This window comes from Cyprinus carpio, chromosome B9, assembly GCF_018340385.1.
Source record: "Cyprinus carpio isolate SPL01 chromosome B9, ASM1834038v1, whole genome shotgun sequence".
Taxonomy (NCBI): Eukaryota; Metazoa; Chordata; class Actinopteri; order Cypriniformes; family Cyprinidae; genus Cyprinus; species Cyprinus carpio.
The window spans coordinates 1,113,898-1,133,970 of NC_056605.1; the positions used below are offsets into that span (position 1 = coordinate 1,113,898).

At 39.3% G+C, this 20,073-nt stretch overlaps 3 protein-coding genes across 4 annotated transcripts; 2 read left to right on the forward strand and 1 right to left on the reverse strand.

Annotated features, from left to right (window-relative positions):
- Positions 1-28: 28 nt before the first annotated feature.
- LOC109096197 (claudin-10) lies at positions 29-2,919 on the forward strand. 2 transcript variants are annotated; one of them, XM_042730567.1, is made up of 5 exons: positions 29-397; positions 496-657; positions 914-1,001; positions 2,401-2,496; positions 2,570-2,919. In XM_042730567.1, the coding sequence occupies exons 1-5, from the start codon at positions 166-168 to the stop codon at positions 2,790-2,792; spliced, it is 801 nt and encodes a 266-aa protein (XP_042586501.1). In that variant the 5' UTR covers positions 29-165; the 3' UTR covers positions 2,793-2,919. The 2 variants fall into 2 exon arrangements, with proteins under 2 accessions (XP_042586501.1, XP_018965390.2); XM_019109845.2 differs by having other exon boundaries at positions 2,590-2,919.
- Positions 2,920-3,539: 620 nt separating this feature from the next.
- Positions 3,540-5,962, forward strand: LOC109096504 (claudin-10). The gene is made up of 5 exons (XM_019110105.2): positions 3,540-3,832; positions 4,779-4,940; positions 5,010-5,091; positions 5,168-5,275; positions 5,603-5,962. Exons 1-5 carry the CDS (start codon positions 3,601-3,603, stop codon positions 5,760-5,762), a joined length of 744 nt encoding a protein of 247 aa, XP_018965650.1. The 5' UTR covers positions 3,540-3,600; the 3' UTR covers positions 5,763-5,962.
- Positions 5,963-7,452: 1,490 nt separating this feature from the next.
- plbd2 (phospholipase B domain containing 2) lies at positions 7,453-17,681 on the reverse strand. Its single transcript, XM_019110104.2, has 12 exons — positions 17,359-17,681; positions 14,172-14,265; positions 13,694-13,852; positions 12,330-12,430; positions 12,040-12,254; positions 10,223-10,317; positions 9,956-10,116; positions 9,771-9,866; positions 9,326-9,397; positions 8,295-8,447; positions 8,037-8,199; positions 7,453-7,969 (listed from the first exon to the last, which is right to left on the reverse strand). Exons 1-12 carry the CDS (start codon positions 17,550-17,552, stop codon positions 7,799-7,801), a joined length of 1,674 nt encoding a protein of 557 aa, XP_018965649.1. The 5' UTR covers positions 17,553-17,681; the 3' UTR covers positions 7,453-7,798.
- Positions 17,682-20,073: the final 2,392 nt, after the last annotated feature.

Sequence of the window (20,073 nt, forward strand, 5' to 3'; positions counted from 1 at the left end):
GACACACACCTCTAATATTTATAGTAAACCAGCGTCAGGATGCGTGTACAAACACAACACAGCCCTCCCTCTGTTTCCTAAACTCAAACAGGTGTTTGTCAGACTGCATCCTCTGCTGAAGAATGAACCATGTTTGAGTGAGATTGACCGTATGCTCACAGGAACATGAGGAAAAGTCTAATTCAGGTGTTTGGATTCTTGATTTCTACTTTTGGCTGGCTGTTTGTGAGCTGCACGCTAGCCATGGACTACTGGCGAGTCTTCTATGTAGGCGGCAAAGGCGGCAGCTGGATGATCAAGGGGACGTGGTACTGGTCAAACCTGTGGAAGGACTGTGTGGTGGACACCTCGTCCGTCACTAACTGCAGAGACTACGATGCGCTGTGGGCCGTCACGCGTAAGTGCTCTGGCATCTCCAGCCTTCATCACATTTTCACAGAGCTGGTTCAGTGAGGGACAGATTGAGTTATGTGAGCTCGTGTTCCTCTTGAATAGCGTATGTTCAGGGAGTCCGAGGCCTGCTCCTGATCGGCATGAGTCTGGGGCTTGTCGCTGCTGTGCTCTGCTTTATTGGGATGGACTGCACCTACATTGGCGGAAGTGAGAAAAACAAAGACAGAATATTAGTTTTCGGAGCAGCTTCTCATTTTGTTGGTGGTGAGCAAAACCATTCATCCAATATTTGTACATTTATATAACCACACATATCTGACCTATATATACATACAGGTTAAATACAAGAAAAGTAGGCACTTGAGCTTTAAATTCTTCATTACACGGATGATTAAACATCAGCATCGCTCCTCCTATGTTAGTGTGGAATGACACAACTCGTTTAAACACAAAGTATCAGAACATGTTACCAGTGTTCACCCCCACATATATTCAAATCTTCTGTTTTTTGTCCTCACAGGTGTGTCGGCGCTTGCGGCGTATTGTTTATACACAAACAGGGTTGTCAGCACTGCCCTTTCACCCACTGTTGACAGAAGTATTATGAGGTACATGCCCAGAACATCTCTGTTTGGAGTGAAGCAGTATCACACTCACGCCGGTGATGCTGAACGTGAACACAGCTGTGCTCAGCCCATAGCCACCAGGACACAAGAAATAATAATAATAATAATGATAATTAAGTAAGATAACCACTGTGGGAAAAGAAGTGCATTTAATTGCATTTGATGGCCTTCAAATTAATACAAATTTAACATTAAAAGATTTATTTTAAAGTACAACAAAAGATTACAAAATTTTTAAAATGGAAAAAAAAAAAAAAAACATGTTGATGTGTTGAATAACATGCTAAAGCACATGTAAAATATTTGATTATTATTTTGACTGTAGTGTGATATTCAATAATATATTTAAAGTACTAAACTGCAACTTCACACTACAGCTGTGCAATTACAAATATATTTAAATACATGACATACAAGTTTCAGTGGAAATGACATTAAAATATATTTTACTTTATCATAAATGTTTGTCAGTATATTCTACAGTTCAATAGAAGTAATTATAACATTACATATAAAGACGTACTTAAGTGGGCAAAAAAGCTCAAAATCACTTCATATGTTGATATATTCTTATGTATGCATACATTCTATTCAGAACATATTATATTAGATACAAAAAAAAAAAGCATTAACAACACCAAAAAAACCAAAAAAATATAATATAACATATAAAAAAAAAAAAAAGTTTTGTCAGCATTAAGCACACCAAAAGAATTGAGTATGTTAGATACAAAAAAAAAAAATCTTTGAAAAAAAAGAGCAAAACATTTCCACTCTTTCATGCTCAAAAGTGCTCTGTAATCATATACTCCAGCTTCACTCTGGCTTTTACATTTTTATATACAAATCACGGAGGGAAAAAATTTATAAAACAGGCATGCACATCAACAATCCCAACTAACTGCCTTTATTGTACAACTGATCAAGAACAGGGGGTCATATAAAAGTGAAAACTGTAAAAAGTTTTCAAATATAAATGTCTAGGTTCTTAACTAATGATGAAGACTTAGCAGAACAGCCATCAAGTGTTGCATTATACTCCAGAGGGACTCCGGTCAGGTGTGTTTCATACGTGAATGAGCAGAAGCGTGATCTCAGTCAAAGATCAAGATGAAGTGGAGTGCTTGATGAGTGAGCCGAGTGGGTGCAGGTGTAGATGATTAAAAGTCTGGGGAGACTGAACAAGTCGAGGAATGAGGTGGAGAGCTGGGGCCTGACAGGGTTCCAGTGTTTGTGGGGGGCACCATATATGAATCTAGTACCACATTAGAATGCAAAATACAGTATAATAGAAAAATAATCAAAAATTCATAATCAGATCCCATAAACATACAAAAGAAATTAACAAAATAATTAAATTTTTATAATTATTTTTGAGCAGGTATGGGTTAGGAACTCCAATATTCTTTGGATTGATTGGAAGTTTCTTCATAATTCTTGGATCTGTATTATATGCTGTGACAATCATCCCGACCAGGTAAATAATCTTCACTGTTACAGTAAAACTTACAAAAAATGTGTAGCAATGAGGAAGATAAATGCATCTACAGTTCTCTTCTTTCTCTTGTAGAAAGTTGGTATTTGGCAGAACAGCAGACACCCCTCCATCATACGCCCGGCGGACAGCGAGTAAAGCACTGTACACGTCTGCATACTACGCTCCCTCGAGACAGTCTGTACTTCTCAGCCAATCGAGCGGCTCTCGCATCTCCAGGATGTCACAGGCCAGCGGGGAGAAAATATCTCCCAGAGACACATTTGTGTGAACTTTAGAAACACTTTTAGAAACTTTAGAAAGACTCTGTAACATTGCGACCATTAAAAAAACATGCTACAATAAAATCTGTTCTGCGACATGTCAATTTTTCAAATGTAGTAGTGTAATAAAAAAGTAAATTCATTGGTTTCAGTGATTTCAGTCATTGCTCCGACTCACCATTTAGTCATTTTCTACCACAGTAAGAAAAGACCTCACAGCATAGTGCTTCTGCCTGAAATCTAAATCCCTTACTCACTTTACACATTTGGACATCAAGCTTTCCACCTGTGACAATGATCATGTTTTCATTAATACTGTCAAATGTAAAATCTCTTACTCATTTAGAACAAAGCCGACTGATATTTAAATCTCTTATTTACTTTGAATGCATGTGTTTAAGTGACTGTGGGACTGATATTTCTGCTAGACAACACTCTAAATACAATATGACTAGATCTAAATCCAGAGAAGCACCAAAACTCACACTAAAAGCACTAAGGCATGACAGACACAACAGTGAAGCTTCTCTAAAGCTGCTCTGAAACCATGCGTGTTGTGAAAAGCACTGTACAAACAAATAAGGCTACTTGTCCAGCTCATGAAAAAATAAAGTTTTTTTTTCTTCTTCTGTTACCAGTTTTGTGTACAAGGTGACATTTGTAAATATAAAAGCATGTAATACGGGTTGTTCTGAGCTTTATGTATATAATAAACACAGTATGTCACTGATGACACCACAAACAGTGTCCTCCTCCCAAAGAGCCAGTGAAAGCACTAGATGTGTCCAGCACACCTGAAGAACTGCACCAGGCTCATCCCAGCATGCATTACCGAACGCTCATGATGTACACTGAAATAGGGTGCTTCGTAGCGTGCGTTTGCGGGTGGATCTTGGTTTGTTCCACAATGCCGACAAATTATTGGACTTATTCTGAAGTGGAGAGTTTAGTTCTGACATCTGGCCACTACTTCTCCAACCTCTGGAAAGACTGTCTGACTGACTCCACGGGCGTTTCTGACTGCAAAGAGTTTCCCACCCTGCTGGCTCTGCAGAGTGAGTATTAGAAAGTCACCTTAGTCCGGTCAGTAATGTCTCAGAGTGGATTCATTTTTGAAAGGAAAGTTCTGTATAAACAAACCTTAATGCTTTGCTACAAAGTACAAAAGCTACTGGACGTCTGCATTATTAGTGCCTGCAGGGAGGACATGAAACATATGTTGAAATTTTGTACCAATAACAAGTAATTATAAAACAAAAATATCAAACCACTGTTACATTCTAATAAAATAAAAAACCACAATAAATGTATAAATGAGTAATATTCATTATTACATTCTGGAAACATAAGAAACCACACTGACTATGTTTAGCCCTATGCTGTACCTCAGGACAGGACCTAATTGAAAACACACCTGATTCAGGGTTTGCTGTAATGTCTGATTATGTGCGCTGCACAGGATAAATTCACTGAACTTTATTACCCTATTTGACATGAATTCTTGAGAACGGCTTCTATTTGACTTAGAAACTGGCTGATGTTGTGCGTTCGGCTGCTCAAGCGAGTGCATACTTCATTACAGACAGAACACCTCGCTCCTGCTGAGAAACACTGGAGCGACTAGTGACGCATTTTACGATCATGTTCACAGAAAAACCAACAATTGCTCAAGTCTCAGACACATTAATGTGTAATTAGTAATTCATTAGAGTTTCTATAGTTATTTAACAGCTCTTAATGAGACAAATTATCTACTGATTAGCTACTGAGGAACTATCTTATTCCTATATTTGCTATTACTTACTGTAAAAGTAGTTAAAGTGTTACTGTAGTACTGTAATCATTGGTCCTGTGTTACTTTGTGCATACTTATCTATAAATGATGGATCATTATTACGAAGTGTTACCGATAACCACATGACTTCACGTGAAGCTGCTTTGAAACATTTTGTATTGTATTTACAACTAAGTGTGTCTATTGTTGTGTCCATCATTCACCAGCATACATTCATCTGTGCCGATCTCTCGTCATCATCTCCATAATTCTGGGATTCTTCGGGTCCATTCTTGCTTTGGTGGGGATGAAGTGCACAAAACTCGGAGGCTCTGAAATCATGAACGCGAGAGTTACCTTTGCTGCAGGGATGAATTACCTTCTATCAGGTAAACACTTGCACTAGTCCGGTATGTTCCAGTATGTGCATGTAAGCTTGATTTGTGTCTCTGTTTTAGGTCTCTGCGGTATGTTTGCTTACAGCTGGTATGCCCACAAGGTTATTTCTGAGTTCATGGATCCGAATTACAAAGCAAAAAAGTGAGTATCTGAAATCAGTTGAAATATGTACTCGTTATCTGCTGGAGGTTTGAAATTGGCTCTGTGTGGTGAGCAGGTTTGAGCTGGGATCAGCTCTGTTTGTGGGATGGGGCGGCTCGGCTCTCCTCGTGGTGGGAGGATTTGTGTACAGCGTCACTGCAGGGAAGGAGGGCCTCCAATCCAGGTATCAGTGCACGTCATCGCTGGACTAAACCACAAAGAAATCTCATTTCAACCACAAAATCTTTAGCATTAAAAGAAAAGAATGAACAAGCATGTTCCTTGAGATTCAGCCTGTTGACAGAGAATCAAAAAAAGTGTGCTTAATCGGATCAAACTTGGCATCTTGTGTTCCACTGGGAATGCTAGATATATAATTAGTATTTAATGTGTTGTGCAAAGATAAATTGAGCACAAATGCACATTTTCACACTGAATTGAGGAACAGGAATTGTGTTGGTGAGATGTCCTGCCACTGAATGTAATCACGATTAGATGTTTCTGATTTCAGCTCCAAGACCCAAGAGATGTCTTACCACACTCCTTCCTCCAATCTCTCTGAAGCGAACCAGAAGACATCCAGTCCTCCGCTGTCGCCCATCCCTGACAGAGCAAACCAGAAGACCAGCAAACCTCCCAAAGGGTCTCACGCCGTGGACGCTTACGTCTGATGGGTTCCCTTCATATAATCTGAGTGCTTTACAGCTTTCAGAGTTCATTTGGAAAATGTCCTTAGTGGTAGTTTGAGGAAAGTCTTTTGTAACACCATGACCACAGTGATTGAAACACTGGTGTTTCAGTCAAAAACTGAAAGAATGGTTTGATCAAACTGAACTGGATCTGTGCTAATAAAGATTCTAGTCAATCCTGATCAATGGTGATGCTCTGGGCTCCTACACACGTCCATTACAAAATCCAGACTTTTCCAGACTTCTCTGGATTTTTCAGACCATATTTCATAGTAAAAAGTAAATGATTTAGTGTGTAGCTAACGATTACTTGTTCAAATGTACAATATTAAATTCATCATGTGATACTCACAATACTACAAACAGTGTTGTCACAGTACCAGAATGTCAGTACGTCTACCAATACCAGTAAACCTTCATGGTTCTCTGTACCATAGTAAAAACGACTTGAAATATTTAATAATAATAAAAAAAACTAAATAGTTTATTAATGCTTATAATAATAATAATAACAACAATAATACTTTAAAATGTAGCCTTCAAATATTTTCCAATTAAGTAAATATTGCTTTAAAAAAGTCAAGTAAAAAGTTATAAAAGTAATAAAATGAAGAATAAATTAAGTCAGTATATAGAACAAGTGCCAAGGTCTATTTATTCTTCATTTACACTCCAAGATCAACTTTGACATATCAGATTTTTTTGTCCCATCCGTTGCTATGGTTATTACTGTGACGATCATCACAATTTTGGATTCAGTACTGCATTTAAAGATCTCGCACTCTTGGGAAAACTCCTGTTATAATCAATAAATTTTACAGCGATATTGTTGACTTGATTGCAAATTATTGCACAGATACTATTTAAACTGAACTGAGCTGCATGATGACATCACTGAATTCAATGATGAACTGCCTTTAACTGTCATTTTGCATTACTGACACACTGTTTTCCTAATTAATGTTGCAATCTGTTTTGTTTAAAGCTATATAAATAAAGATGACTTGACTTGACTTGACTTAAAGATGTCCACACTGCACAATGACGCTCTTATTCACTCGTTTTCATTTTGTTGATTATAATGATAGGATTTGCAACCGTACTCAACTCTAAAGCACTGAATGAAAAACACCTACTCTGACTGGCCACTGTGTTCACATGCTCCACAATCATGTCTGTGTCTGTGATTGGCTACAATGCTCAACGCTCTGAAGACACATCCTCACAGAGCACTCACACAAATACACACAGCTGAAGAATGAATGCTATTATTAGTTATTTAACATTCTGCACTGCCTTGGTAATAAATGAACAAGCCTGAATGAAGATCAGTTTGAGTGTTTGTTTTAATTAATAATGCGACGTACATATTAGGGACCCACTTTAAGTGTCCTTAACTACCGTGCACTTGCATTTAAATTAATAATTTGGTACAGTGCACGTTTTTACATTGTACTCATATTTAAAATACTGTCCTTTTAGTCCACCAGACCTGCTTGAACTTAACCCATAACCCACCTCAACAGCAGCAAAAGTGCTCAGCAATTCAACATGAGCACAATTAATTGTTACAATAAATTAATTATTATTGATTACTTAAGCACAGGACAACGGTGACACCTGATTATAAACAGATTTGTGTTCAGCTGAAAATACAGAATTATGTTTGATATGCTTTCATACTTATGATACATTTTATTTTATTTTTATTCTCAATTTTACATTTTAGAAAACAGAATAATGGCCATAGTCTGAATACACAATTATTACACAATTTCCATATTTTTCATGTGCAAGGCTTAGTTGAGAAATTCAAAGCAGCAGCAGAACAATCACGACGTCTCGACTGATTCTCATTCCACAGACACAGAACATTTCAGAGGAACATTACACTCTTCCAGAACACAGCAGTCACATAACGCTTCTCTTAATCAAAACATTGGTTTCCTAGGCTCTTCTCTTCTTGAGACTGTGGTCATCACGTGGATGATCAGGGACTGGACAGGTGATGGAGGTGTTCAGGTGGACCATCTGACGTGGACGGGCTGGAAGGCCCAGCGGTCCGGATGGCCCATGTGCAGGAGTGTGCTGTAGGGCGAGCTGCTCCACTGGAAGACGGGCACCTGATCCCACGTGGGGCCGCTGACCGCCACCAGCTCCAGCCGGCTGAACATGTCAGCGCTGGTCACCTGCAGGACAAGAGGAGCGTCAGAGACAGCCGAGCTCAGACAGCAGCTGCACTCACCCGCTGCTCACCTTCATGTCTGTGCCACCATGAGGCCGCTGCTTCAGAGCCCCGAACGGATACGAGCCGTTCCCAGGATTCAGGTCCGAGCGGGCCGAGATGGAGTTCTCCCCGTTCTGAGCGGGGTCACAGCCGTCACAGCGCGACAGAGGGTCCTCCTCGTAGTTATTATACCTGCAGAGCACACACACAGGCAGAGACTAAATCAACAAGACAACTTCAGCAAAGGGAGATGCTCTCTTCACATGGATTAGGAGTATGGGTAATACCTCATCAGACGCACCATGGACTCGATGTCCGTAACGAGAGACTGGTTTCTGCGGAAAATCTGCGCTCTCGGATTGTCACTGAAGGAGAACCAGGACCCGTATTTCTGAACCAGCTCCTGCCCTCCGCTCGCATTGAACACCTTCTCAAAGTACCTACAGCAGCAGAACACAAACTCGTGCTACATCAGCTTCTCCTCGAATGATCGTCTGCAGACAGTGTTTAGCTTGCTCTGTACCTACATTCTACTTTGATGCATTTAGCAGACGACTTATGACAAAGTGATAAAGTGTTCTCACACAGACCGATCATTTCACTTCATAAATCCTCAATATTTTGTCAGGAGCCACAGTTATTAATTTTGTGTTCCTTGATATGCTTTTTTTTTTTAAAAAAAAAGAAAAAGAAAAAGGGCAGTCACTTGCATTTTATCAATCTTGCATTTTATGAATCACCAAGGAGTACAGTTTCAGCTAAAAATCTTCTTTACTTTTCTACTGAAGAAAAACAGTCGCCTGCATCGTAGATGGCCTGAGGATGAGAAAATTAACAGCAAATTTTCATATTTGGCTGAATATTAGACCCTGCATTTCAGCCCAGGCCCAACGGGCCCCGACTTTTTTTTACGCCCCTAGGGCCAATTTTAATGTCATAGTTCAGACGCGGCCGGGCCTCGGGCCTGTTTTAGGTTTCTCATTTTTATATTTTAGACATCCATCAGTTAGTGATTAATTTTTTCATCACTAACTGAGCTGGTGGAAACAACACGAGACCGTGCTGTCGCGACTGACAAGAGCGGCTCGGCGGTGTTTAGTGTCCCGCAGCAGTAATTACACATGCTATATAACTAGATAATATTTAGCACCATACACTATATTACTGCCACTATATAAACAAATCCTTTGATCAAATCTGTCCACCTAACGCACATCCAGCTGGACATGATGCTAGTACTGACAACAGCTAATATTCCAGCACAGCACCAAACACACATGGGTAGAAAGGCTAGTCTGATCTGATGGTCTAGACTCACGGGATATTGTAGCTGGCCCAGTAGCCAGTCTGAAACAGCTCTTCAGTTTTGTCTGCTGTCACGATCATTCCACTGCAGGAAACACAGACAGAAGACAGCTCTTTTGTTGTTTTTGCACTGTTAATACTGTACTGTAATACAGCACAGATGAATCAACCTTTCTACAGTCTTCATTGTAAAACATTATTTTCTTAGTATGTTGTCTTGTTTTCTAGTACAGATAACTAAACATTCTTAAATCAAGATATTTTTTACTTGAGAAGAAAATTACATATGATATTTAAAAATTTCTGAATGCCTGGCATTGGGACAAGCATCTTGAGATGTTCTGTCTTAATTATGTAGCCTGGCATTGGGACAAGCATCTTGAGATGTTCTGTCTTAATCATATAATGGATAATAAAAAAAGTCAATTTGACACATCTTGCCTTAATGAGACACTTACGGTATTTGCTCCAAAACTGTGAAAAGCCCTTGTTTTGTGTATCCCTGGCCCGGGACGAAGGCCTTGTAGTCGATCACCATCCACTGATTGTTGTACCTAGCCAAGCAAGCGATCAAAATCATCTGCTTTTATCACAGTGTTTGTGTTATAAAGTTTGCATGTACGCTAGATTAGAAGTTATTTACGTTCCGCTGTTGTACTTGCTGAAGATGTCAGTCCATGCTTGACCGCTTTGAGCAAGTCGATTGGCTACGATGTTCCTCAGCCACTCCATGACAGCACCACGGGGCCGAACGAATCTCCACAGCTCAGCGTTACTGTTGCCTATGGTGGTTTCCAAAGTTACCTGAAGATAAATCCATGAAAACAAACACATATGCCAGAAATGCCAGGAGAGATCCACCGAGAGAATCTCTCGATTAAAAGGGTTGCAACCACAGGAAGAGTCTTACCAGACCAGTGCTGAGCAAATAAAAGTCGTCTCCTGAGAAAATACTGCCCGGATAGGAGGAAAACACCTGGATTCTGCCAGGAATAATCTCCTTTTCTGCAGAAACAGTGATTAAATGTTATACAGTACAATCTAGCAAAGAAGTCATACAAGAGTACAACTATAACAGTATAGCTCTTAAGCATCTGAAGTCATTAAAATGCACATGTTATAGCCGTCTCTCAGTATCTCATCCATCTACTCATAACCCATTTCTGGGTTATGTCTTTGTTGGTAAATGTTATTTCACCAAGTGCAACATGTTGATTTCAGGGATATATTATGGGTAGGGTTAGGTTTAGGGATAGGGTGGGGCCTACCATCTAAGCTCCTAAAAGAGGCGCTTCCAGAAGTCATAGATCCTATTCTGACTATTATTAATTCCTCATTGTTATTAGGATATGTCCCCAAAACCTTCAAACTGCATGTTATTAAGCCTCTCATCAAAAAATCACAACTTGACCCCAAAGAACTAGTTAATTACAGACCGATCTCGAATCTCCCTTTTCTGTCCAAGATACTAGAAAAGGTGCTATCCTCACAATTATATTCCTTCTTAGAGAAAAATGGTATCTGTGAGGATTTTCCAGTCAGGATTAAGACCGTATCATAGTACTGAGACTGCTCTCCTTAGAGTTACAAATGACCTGCTCTTATCATCTGATCGTAGTTGTATCTCTCTATTAGCGCGGTGTTCGACACTATTGACCACAACATTCTTTTGCATAAACTAGAACACTTTGTTGGCATTAATGGAAGTGCATTACCATGGTTTAAATCATACTTATCTGACCGCCATCAATTCATAACAGTGAATGAAGAGGTATCTTATAGATCACAATTGCAGTATGGATTACATCAAGGCTCAGTACTAGGGCCGTTACTTTTCACACTTTACATGTTACCCTTGGGAGATATCATCAGGAAACACTGTGTTAGCTTTCACTGTTATGCTGATGATACTCAGATCTTTATTTCTCTTCGCGGCCAGCGAAACATACCAATTTGTAAAACTAACGGAATGCATAGTCGATATAAAAAACTGGATGACGAGTAATTTCTTACTGCTAAATTCTGAAAAAAACAGAGGTGTTAATTATAGGGCCTAAAAACTCTGCATGTAATGACCTAGCTCTCTCAATAATACTTCATCATTTATCAACCAATTCTCAATCACGCGGGAAATGGCGCGGGATGCTATTTGATAGCAACCTTTTTAGATAGCCACGTTTCTAGCATTTGTAAAACTGCATTTTTTCATCTCAAAAAATATATCTAAATTACGACCTATGCTCTCAATGTCAAATTGGAGTTTTGGTTCCTTGCCGCTGTCGCCTCTGGCTTGCTGAGCTGGGGACACTTCATTTACAGCGATATCGTTGACTTGATTGCAAATTATTGCACAGATACTATTTAAACTGAACTGAGCTGCATGATGACATCAACTGAATTCAATGATGAACTGCCTTTAACTGTCATTTTGCATTATTGACACACTGTTTTCCTAATTAATGTTGTTCAGTTGCTTTGAGACAATCGGTTTTGTTTAAAGCGCTATATAAATAAAGGTGACTTGAACTGACTATATTTTTTGACAATGTTGATCCAGGAACATATCTTTCTTGGCAAAAATCACAGTTTGTTTGCACTGGCAGCCCACAACAAAATTTCAGTTTTCAGAAATCTGAATTCCCCAATAACCAGATTCTAATGAGTATATCTGAAAAGAAGTGAGCACACTTTTAATCTCAAACAGACGCAGTGTGGTGATATTTATACCTGTGGGAGACGTGCGGTAAGTAAAGCTGTATCTCTTCAGTATCCTCAGCATTGACTGGTAGTTGTTCCAGGTGTCATGTGACACCAGCAGGTCCTTGAGGCCCGGGAGGAACTTGATCAGAGCCGAGCAGGAGCCGGAGCCTACGGTGCGAGACTGGCTGGACTTGTTCAGCGCCGCCTCCAGGTCCTCCAGGTCTCCACCCATCTGGAAAAGGCTGCACAGAGAGGAAGAATGCACATGCAATAATACTGCACATGGAATAAGAAAAGAAAAATGTGTCTGTACTCACAGGAAGCCAAAGGGGTTGATGGAAAGGCTTCCAGTCGGAAACTCAATCTGGCCATTGTAGCCGTCCTCCAGACCTCGCAGCTGCAGCAAAGACAAACGCACCTGCAGAGGAACATCGCACAGAGCTCTATGAACACTAGGGCTGTCCAAAAAAAGAAAATAAGAATTTTGAATATTCGTCGAATTTCAAATAAAAATCCACATTCGAATGCAAAAGCTTTGCATTCAAATTTTAGGTGTGCGTTAAGGAGGCAGCCTTATCAGTGGTGCACAAAATGTGATGACGATGAAAGTGTTGTTGCATTATAATTTGTTATCCTGTCCAGCTGAAGCCACTAGATGCGGTGCTGTGTTGTTCATTAAAAATATTGCGGAAAAAAAAAAAAGCGATCAATGCGGAGAAGATCGTGTTTACATCAAAACTGATGCCAAGCCATTCATACAGAATGCATATTTTGTGCATTTTCTAGAAGGACATCTATCACTGTTGAACTCGCGTCTCGCACAAAAGAGCCACATGTTTAGAAAGTCATGCAAAATTAAGTGCAAGTTTAACTTTGAAAAAAAAAAAAAAAAAAAAACAAAATTATGAATTCTCTCAAGAAAATAAAAAAAGTACCCCCATACCACCTCAAATCATGTTTTTAAATGAAAAAAGTACTCTGTGTGATTGGTTTTCAACCCTTTTTACATTATGCTCTTTTTTCCACAGATATTCATGTTATCTTATGATTTGAATAAACGTGCATTAGTAATATTTTGCTTGATGCGCCAACTTGTGGCCGCAGGAGAGAAGCCAAAAGCTTTTCTACACCCTTACTGAAATTAAGCACTTTAAATTCAAATACAATTTGATTTTGATAATATTTAAGTAGAGCTTGCAGGGCAGACTTTGGTTCTGCATTAAGGAGTGCTCACATAGTGAAACTGAAGCAAAATGTCAGAAGCAAAAACAGCCATACGAAGCGCCGCTTATAGAGAAGTCAAAACCAAGCAGCTTTCTGTTGGTCAATTCGGCAAATTCATGTGACCAGCTTAAAAAAAAGAGAGAAACTCATATGGGGAAGTGTTTCACCCTCACAAGAAACTGCCAATCGTGCAGACTTCTACTGGAATGAGTGGATTTTGCTTACAAAACTGCCAACACATATTTCAGTTTAAACAACATGTAAGTTCATGTCGCATGCAGTGACCCCTTTAAGATGATGGCACTGCTGTCACTAGGTGAACAAGGTCGATAGACTTCATAAAGTGTGTATTATTTACACAGATATACACACCTAAAGGTCAAAACAAGAAACAATGATAGACAAAGGCCTGTAGATGAAGCTGTTCAGTCTGAATAAATGTTTTTCTCTCCTCTACCTGATGCCAGTACGGGGCGTCTGCGTGCGCGTCCATCTGCTGCGTGAGCCACTGCAGGTTGCTGGTGATGTAGTCTTTGAGCCGCTGGCAGTAGCTGACATCGTGAGAGAACGGGCCGCAGTAACCCATCAGTGTGTTCATCCAGTGCTTGTAGATGAGCTGTGTATCAAAGAGCACCACGTGACATACACCACAACCACATTACATTACATACACGCAGCTGCCGGTCCACTTTACATAAAGAAGCACTTTTTATTATTATTATTATTAATTCTATTATAAATTTTATTTCATGCAGTACAGTATTTAAAAGAATGGCTTTCAAATTCAATCTGAATTTTTAATTATTTTATTTATGGAACTAGCTTGATGAGCATTATTTCAAAAACATTTTGTGGCAGCCTGTTTGAATCAAAACTGAGATAAAACAGAACAGATGAGTGTAAAGATGTTGCTCTGACTGGGACTGCTGTGATACCTGTGAGGTGACGGCAGCCTCCACGACTCCAGCAGCGTACGCCTGCAGCGTGTCATTATAACCACCGCTGGTGCTGACCTCCAGATACGCCCACCTGTCACACACACACACATCAGATTATGATGCACTCTTTACACAGAGACAGCAGCACTGCGTAATCCACACGATGCTCTCACTGGTGCATCTGTAGAAGCTGCTGAGGATTTTTGGTAATGTTTCATACATTTCAGAAGCTCTTTCTGATCCTACGTCTTGTCCTTACATCACATAAAGTCCACCGTGAGTGAATGTTGACATGTCTTCAGGTCTTGTGTGCAGGTGCTGCTTTCTATGAGGACTAGGTCTATGTGAGCTCACCTCTGTTTTAACACTGGTGGTAGGCCACTGACTAACCCTTTGATCACACGTTCCTTGACTGGCAAAGGTACATTTCTGACCCGAACCTAAAATCAGAACTACTATACCCTACCATAACATGCTGCACAACTCCTTGTTCAAGCTCTTGTTCTGTCCAGGCTGGACTATTGTAATGCTCTCTTGGCAGGTCTTCCAGCCAGTTTGTAAGTTGCTTTAGATAAAAGTGTCTGCTAAATGACTAAATGTAAATGTAAATTTGAAATCTATAAACATTGATAATTTCTTTACTGCCATTCTCCCCCAGTCTCTCCAGAGATTCATTCGCTATATAACAACACTACGTATATATCCAATGCCTTGGAGGAACTTGCCCCATTAAAGACTAGAACTGTCCCCTCAGATCATTCCTTGTCATGGATCACTCCAGAACTCAGTTTGCTTGTCTGTGTTTAACACCATGCCAGCTTCTGTGGCTATTTCCATAACAGAGAAAAAAAGAACACACCCTACACGGCCTTATTTTCTAGGTTCAGTTTTGTTCACATTTTTTCATTACAGTTTACAGTTTTAGTATTTTAGGGCTGCAAAAGTTAACTGGGCCTGCACAGAATTTTTAAGGAAAATTCTTACTATTAACTAGCATGCATTTTACTAATATATTGGCTATTTATTAGTACTTAAAAAAGCATGTTAATGTCTCATTCTCAACTACCAAGAGAAAAAAATAAGAAAAGAAACCATGGTTGTATTTTAGGGAAGTGTCATGCACCAAGTCTTCGGTTACGAGTTATTTCCTTTTTATGATCTAAAATGCAACTTCAGCTACACACGATCCTGTCAAGAGTCTCACTGACCTTCTGTACGGAGCAGTTTAGCCAATGCACCGTCAGTGTAAGAAAGAGGAGAGCTTTGATAGCAAACTTTGTTAAAGTATGAACACATACGTTGTATTTTCTTTCTTTTTCTCAGTGTACTTTCACATTTCCTTTCCAGATTATTATTATTATTAATATTAGATGCAGCCTAACCATTTAAATGTGTGAGAGATCTGAAACAATTGATAACTGAAATATATCCTCTATTTTCTCTTAAAGAGAAAAGAGCCTACAGGAGGGACATGAATGACATCAAACCTTTAACTTGCTGGAGCTAGGGCTGTTCGATTACAAAGATTTTGGAATCGAGTCCGATTCCTGGTTCACTGTTGTTTAAGACTCTTTACGATTCTTGTTTTTTTTTTAGATTGAAGGACCCTAATCTCACCATGATGACTGCAGGATAGGTTGTAGAATGTATCCTTTTCATAATATGAAGCTTTATTTATTTTCGGTGAAATTAGTCATAGCCCACAGCTCAGGGACATGCGTTTATCACATGAATTAAAGACATGAAGTGTCTAAAATAAACGTGCACAGTTCAGCTGAATGATGAAGTTTACTTTGGCTGTATGCTGCACAATATTAACAAACTGTACACTGAAACAAAATAACCAGAACATTAATAACTGATAGAGCTTGTGGTTTATCTTTCAATCAGATGCGCTCTCAGCCACTGATCTATGCTTGTGACGTTTTCTTTTAGAATTATCATTGTCTGATATGATGTTGCTAAAAAGAACATTATTTTGTGTATTTGGTGTAATGAATTGTGTTTATGTGGTTTAAGGTTAAAAAAACATTTTCCACATACTGTACATTATTGTTTCTCCTCTATGCCCCGCCTTCTGAAACGTGTTGATTTTTACAAAGCTCATCGGTGTGAAAAGCGAGGTGTTCTCTGATTGGCCAGCTATCCAGTGCGTTGTGATTGGCTAAATGCCTCAAGCGTGTGACAGAAATGTTACGCCTCTTAACATACTGTGCTGCTGTCTCCCGGCACGACGAGACTCAGTCCAGCTGCTCTGTGCAGAGCATCATCGGTTCTCTTTTAGCAGTTCAGTCAATGTGCTGTTAGGAGTAAGCATTCAGTGGGGACATAATTACTGATTATAATGACTTATACCGTCTTTTTACACGTTGCGTATCGCGCTGTGTAAACATAAAACCATGTCTGCATTTGTGATCTGAGAAACAACAAATGCTCAAAACTCACATTTGAATCATCAGTGGCAAATTATTTAAATATTGAAACGCACCGACAGGCTGTGTGTCAGAAGCGCCAGACTGTCCTTGCAAAGTTTGAACTGCCTCACTTTATAGAAACAGCCTTTGTGCCACAGACGCATTGTAGGATACTCTCACAGGAAACGGTCCTCGTCCTCCATAAAATGCATTGCACACGTCTGTATATTTGGGTTGGACTGTTTTAGAACAGTGTTGAAATACAGCTTAACCACTGATTTCTAGTTGTGTCCTCTTTTTGAAGAACAAAGTAGCTTCGCTTTCACAATGAAACACACAGCGACTCCACGATATGATATTTATGTATTGAGTTTCCATCTCCAATATCAACAACTCTACACTGCAGTGACCTAGAATCACTCAGACAGAGTAAAGCAGCCTCAAACAACCAGACCGACCTCAGCATCTCTCTCTCACACACACACACACACACACACACACACACACACACACACACACACACACACACACACACTTACCCCGTGTTACTGATGTGGTCTGTAAAGTTGGCGACAGCGACAGAGTCCGGCTGAAGACCCTCTCTCTCTCTCTCTCTCTCTCTCTCTCTCTCTCTCTCTCTCACACACACACACACACACACACACACACACACACACACACACACACACACACACACACACACACACACACACACACACCACACACACACACACACACACACACACACACTCTCTCTCTCTCTCTCTTACCCCGTGTTACTGATGTGGTCTGTGAAGTTGGCGACAGCGACAGAGCCCGGCTGAAGCCCCTCTCTCAGGAACAGACGGGATGTTTTCTCATCGTAGAGCGCAGAGTAGATTTGAGCCCGCGACACGTTTACAGCACAAATGAAGAAAAACAAGCGACAAAACGCCACTGAACCTCTAGAAACAGATGTCTTCATTGTCTTCTGATGTTTACCTGCGGCTGACAGACCTTTGCTGCATCACAGACACTAACTTAGATAACAGTGAGAAGAAACTACTGCTGCTGCTGCTGCTTCTTCTTCTTCTTCTTCTTCTGTGGTTTTTATTTGGCGGTTTGCAAACGAAGTACATTACCGCCATCTGCAGGACTGAAGTGTGAACTCATTAGGATATCAAATTTTAAAATTGTGTGTGTGTGTGTGTGTCTGCAGTTCTTTCCTTTTTTCAGTGTATTTCCTACATATTAAGAGTGCATGTTAGTTTTACACTTTCCACTTCTCCACAATGTATTCATAATCCGGTCCGGTGTTTTCCTATTAATCTTAAGAAACTATTTAACCTTGTGTGCTCTATTCTCAGCCTTCCTCCTGCCGCCTCAGATTACTGCACTTTTAACAATCCCTTCTTTCTGAATGCTGAATAAATGTCTACCTTTCTCCTCCTGATCCCATGTATCCTGCCACTTCTTATTAATATTATATTTAACGCTAACTTTAATTTCTGATTTACTAAGTGGTATTTTTATATATTTTCTGTCTTTAGGGCTTCTTTTGCCAATTTATCCACCTTTTCATTTCCCTCGATACCCACATGTGCTGGAACCCACGTAAAATTGGTATAATTTGTTTTTTTTTACATTTTTTTTTTTTAGTTAGTCTAAATTTTTTTGATTTATTTCATCTAAAAGATCTTGCCTACACACAGATCTTCCACTCTGAATATTTACAGAGGACATGGAATCTGAGCAGATGACTATCTTATGTGTCTTAACTTCCTCTACCCATTGTAGTGCTAGAATAATAGCCATTATTTCAGCTGAGAAGACTGATAGGTGATCTGAAATTCTTTTTTGGATGTTAATATTGTATTTTGGGATGAATACAGCTGAACCTGTTTTGCCAGTTATTGCATCTTTGGATGCATCTGTGTATATCTGTATTGTATCTTCATACCTGGTTTCTACTTACTGTTGAATATTTTGATATATGACAGATTTTAAAATGTCTTTTATTTCCACATTAACTATAGAAAAACAGAATAGCCATGGTGGCGTAATCTGTTTTGGGCCGAGAATAAATGTTTATGGCCCTTTTGTTCTGGTAGTATTTAAGGGAAAGTTGCACTGCACATGTGAGACTCTGGAGATCTGTACTAGATCTCACATACTGCTGTGTGTCTCTTTGCTGTCAGGTATGTATTTAGCCCATATACAGTATCTATGTACAGGAGCAGGGTTGCCACGCGGCTACAATGTGATTCACACTTGCATTATACTTTCTAAATTGGCTTCTAATTGTTTCATTATGTAACTGGCATGATACAATTTTACCCAACTAATAACAAATGGCTATATTAAATTTATCCTGATCTCTTCTGAAATCATGATTATTTCTAGTAGATTAAAATCGTAGTCTGTTCACTAGCTAGGACCATGCCACAAACAAGCTATGAAACTGTAAGTTGAACAGGGAGTTGGGGAAGAGCAGAAAGAGGATGAAGGGGTTGAGGGAATGGGATGATGGTCAGGTTGATCAGGGCATCTAGAATTGATGGCTCAGCGAGACTCAGGGTGGGGGTACCGTCTCTAGCATATATTTAGGCCAGACAGTTAGGACCCCCTGATACAACCTGATAGAAAGATAATGTGGGATAAGGTTGGCTAAATGCATGAGAAAGGGAGGGAAGGGTGGGTTCGAGAGAACGAGACTAGCAGTATGGTATGAGGTGGCCCGATTTACAGGTGCTGGTCATATAATTAGAATATCATAAAAAAGTTGATTTATTTCACTAATTCCATTCAAAAAGGGAAACTTGTATATTATATTCATTCATTACACACAGACTGATATATTTCAAATGTTTATTTCTTTTAATTTTGATGTTTATAACTGACAACTAAGGAAAATCCCAAATTCAGTGATGAACCTCAGGCTTAGCCAAGACCGAGGCCAGGTAAACTGCACTGGTTTGCAGCGATCTTTGTCGGATTACAACTTTAAATGCAGGTACTTGGCTTGGAGCTTACTTGAATAATGTAATGATACATATGAAAAACTACAAAATACACACATAGCAGTTCAAATGCTGACTGATATCTTACAAAGGTGCAATTTTATGTAGTTTATTGTCTTGACCATAATATGTAGACAGGTTTGAAATCCATATTTTTTTAGGCAGTTAACCATAAAAATAAAACTGTATTTAAAAAAAAAATAGAGCATAGTACAGCTTAATGTCCCGCAACTTTAAATTTAATAACCTTGAACATATTTAGAAGTAAACTGCAACATACACAGAAGTGCAGCAATATTATTAATGCAAAACCATCCTGACAAATTCTTTTATTCAAGACAATACCTCACATACCTTTACTTTCTCTCAATACCTTAAGTATATTAGAGTATGTAAGATAATACTTTTACTTAAAGGATAGTTCAGCCAAAAATGAAAATCCTGTAATCATTTACTCACCCTTCAGTTGCTCCAGGTTTGTAATTT

Coding starts and splice junctions, on each gene's coding strand:
- plbd2 (XM_019110104.2), bottom strand. CDS start 17,552: ATGAAGACATCTGTTTCTAGAGGTTCAGTGGCGTTTTGTCGCTTGTTT. Junction 14,266..17,358: donor GACCACATCAGTAACACGGG/GTAAGAGAGAGA, acceptor TGTGTGTGACAG/GTGGGCGTATCTGGAGGTCA. Junction 13,853..14,171: donor AGGCTGCCGTCACCTCACAG/GTATCACAGCAG, acceptor TTTGATACACAG/CTCATCTACAAGCACTGGAT.
- LOC109096504 (XM_019110105.2), top strand. CDS start 3,601: ATGCATTACCGAACGCTCATGATGTACACTGAAATAGGGTGCTTCGTA. Junction 4,941..5,009: donor GATGAATTACCTTCTATCAG/GTAAACACTTGC, acceptor TCTCTGTTTTAG/GTCTCTGCGGTATGTTTGCT. Junction 5,276..5,602: donor AAGGAGGGCCTCCAATCCAG/GTATCAGTGCAC, acceptor TTCTGATTTCAG/CTCCAAGACCCAAGAGATGT.
- LOC109096197 (XM_042730567.1), top strand. CDS start 166: ATGAGGAAAAGTCTAATTCAGGTGTTTGGATTCTTGATTTCTACTTTT. Junction 658..913: donor AGCTTCTCATTTTGTTGGTG/GTGAGCAAAACC, acceptor TTGTCCTCACAG/GTGTGTCGGCGCTTGCGGCG. Junction 1,002..2,400: donor GTTGACAGAAGTATTATGAG/GTACATGCCCAG, acceptor ATTTTTGAGCAG/GTATGGGTTAGGAACTCCAA.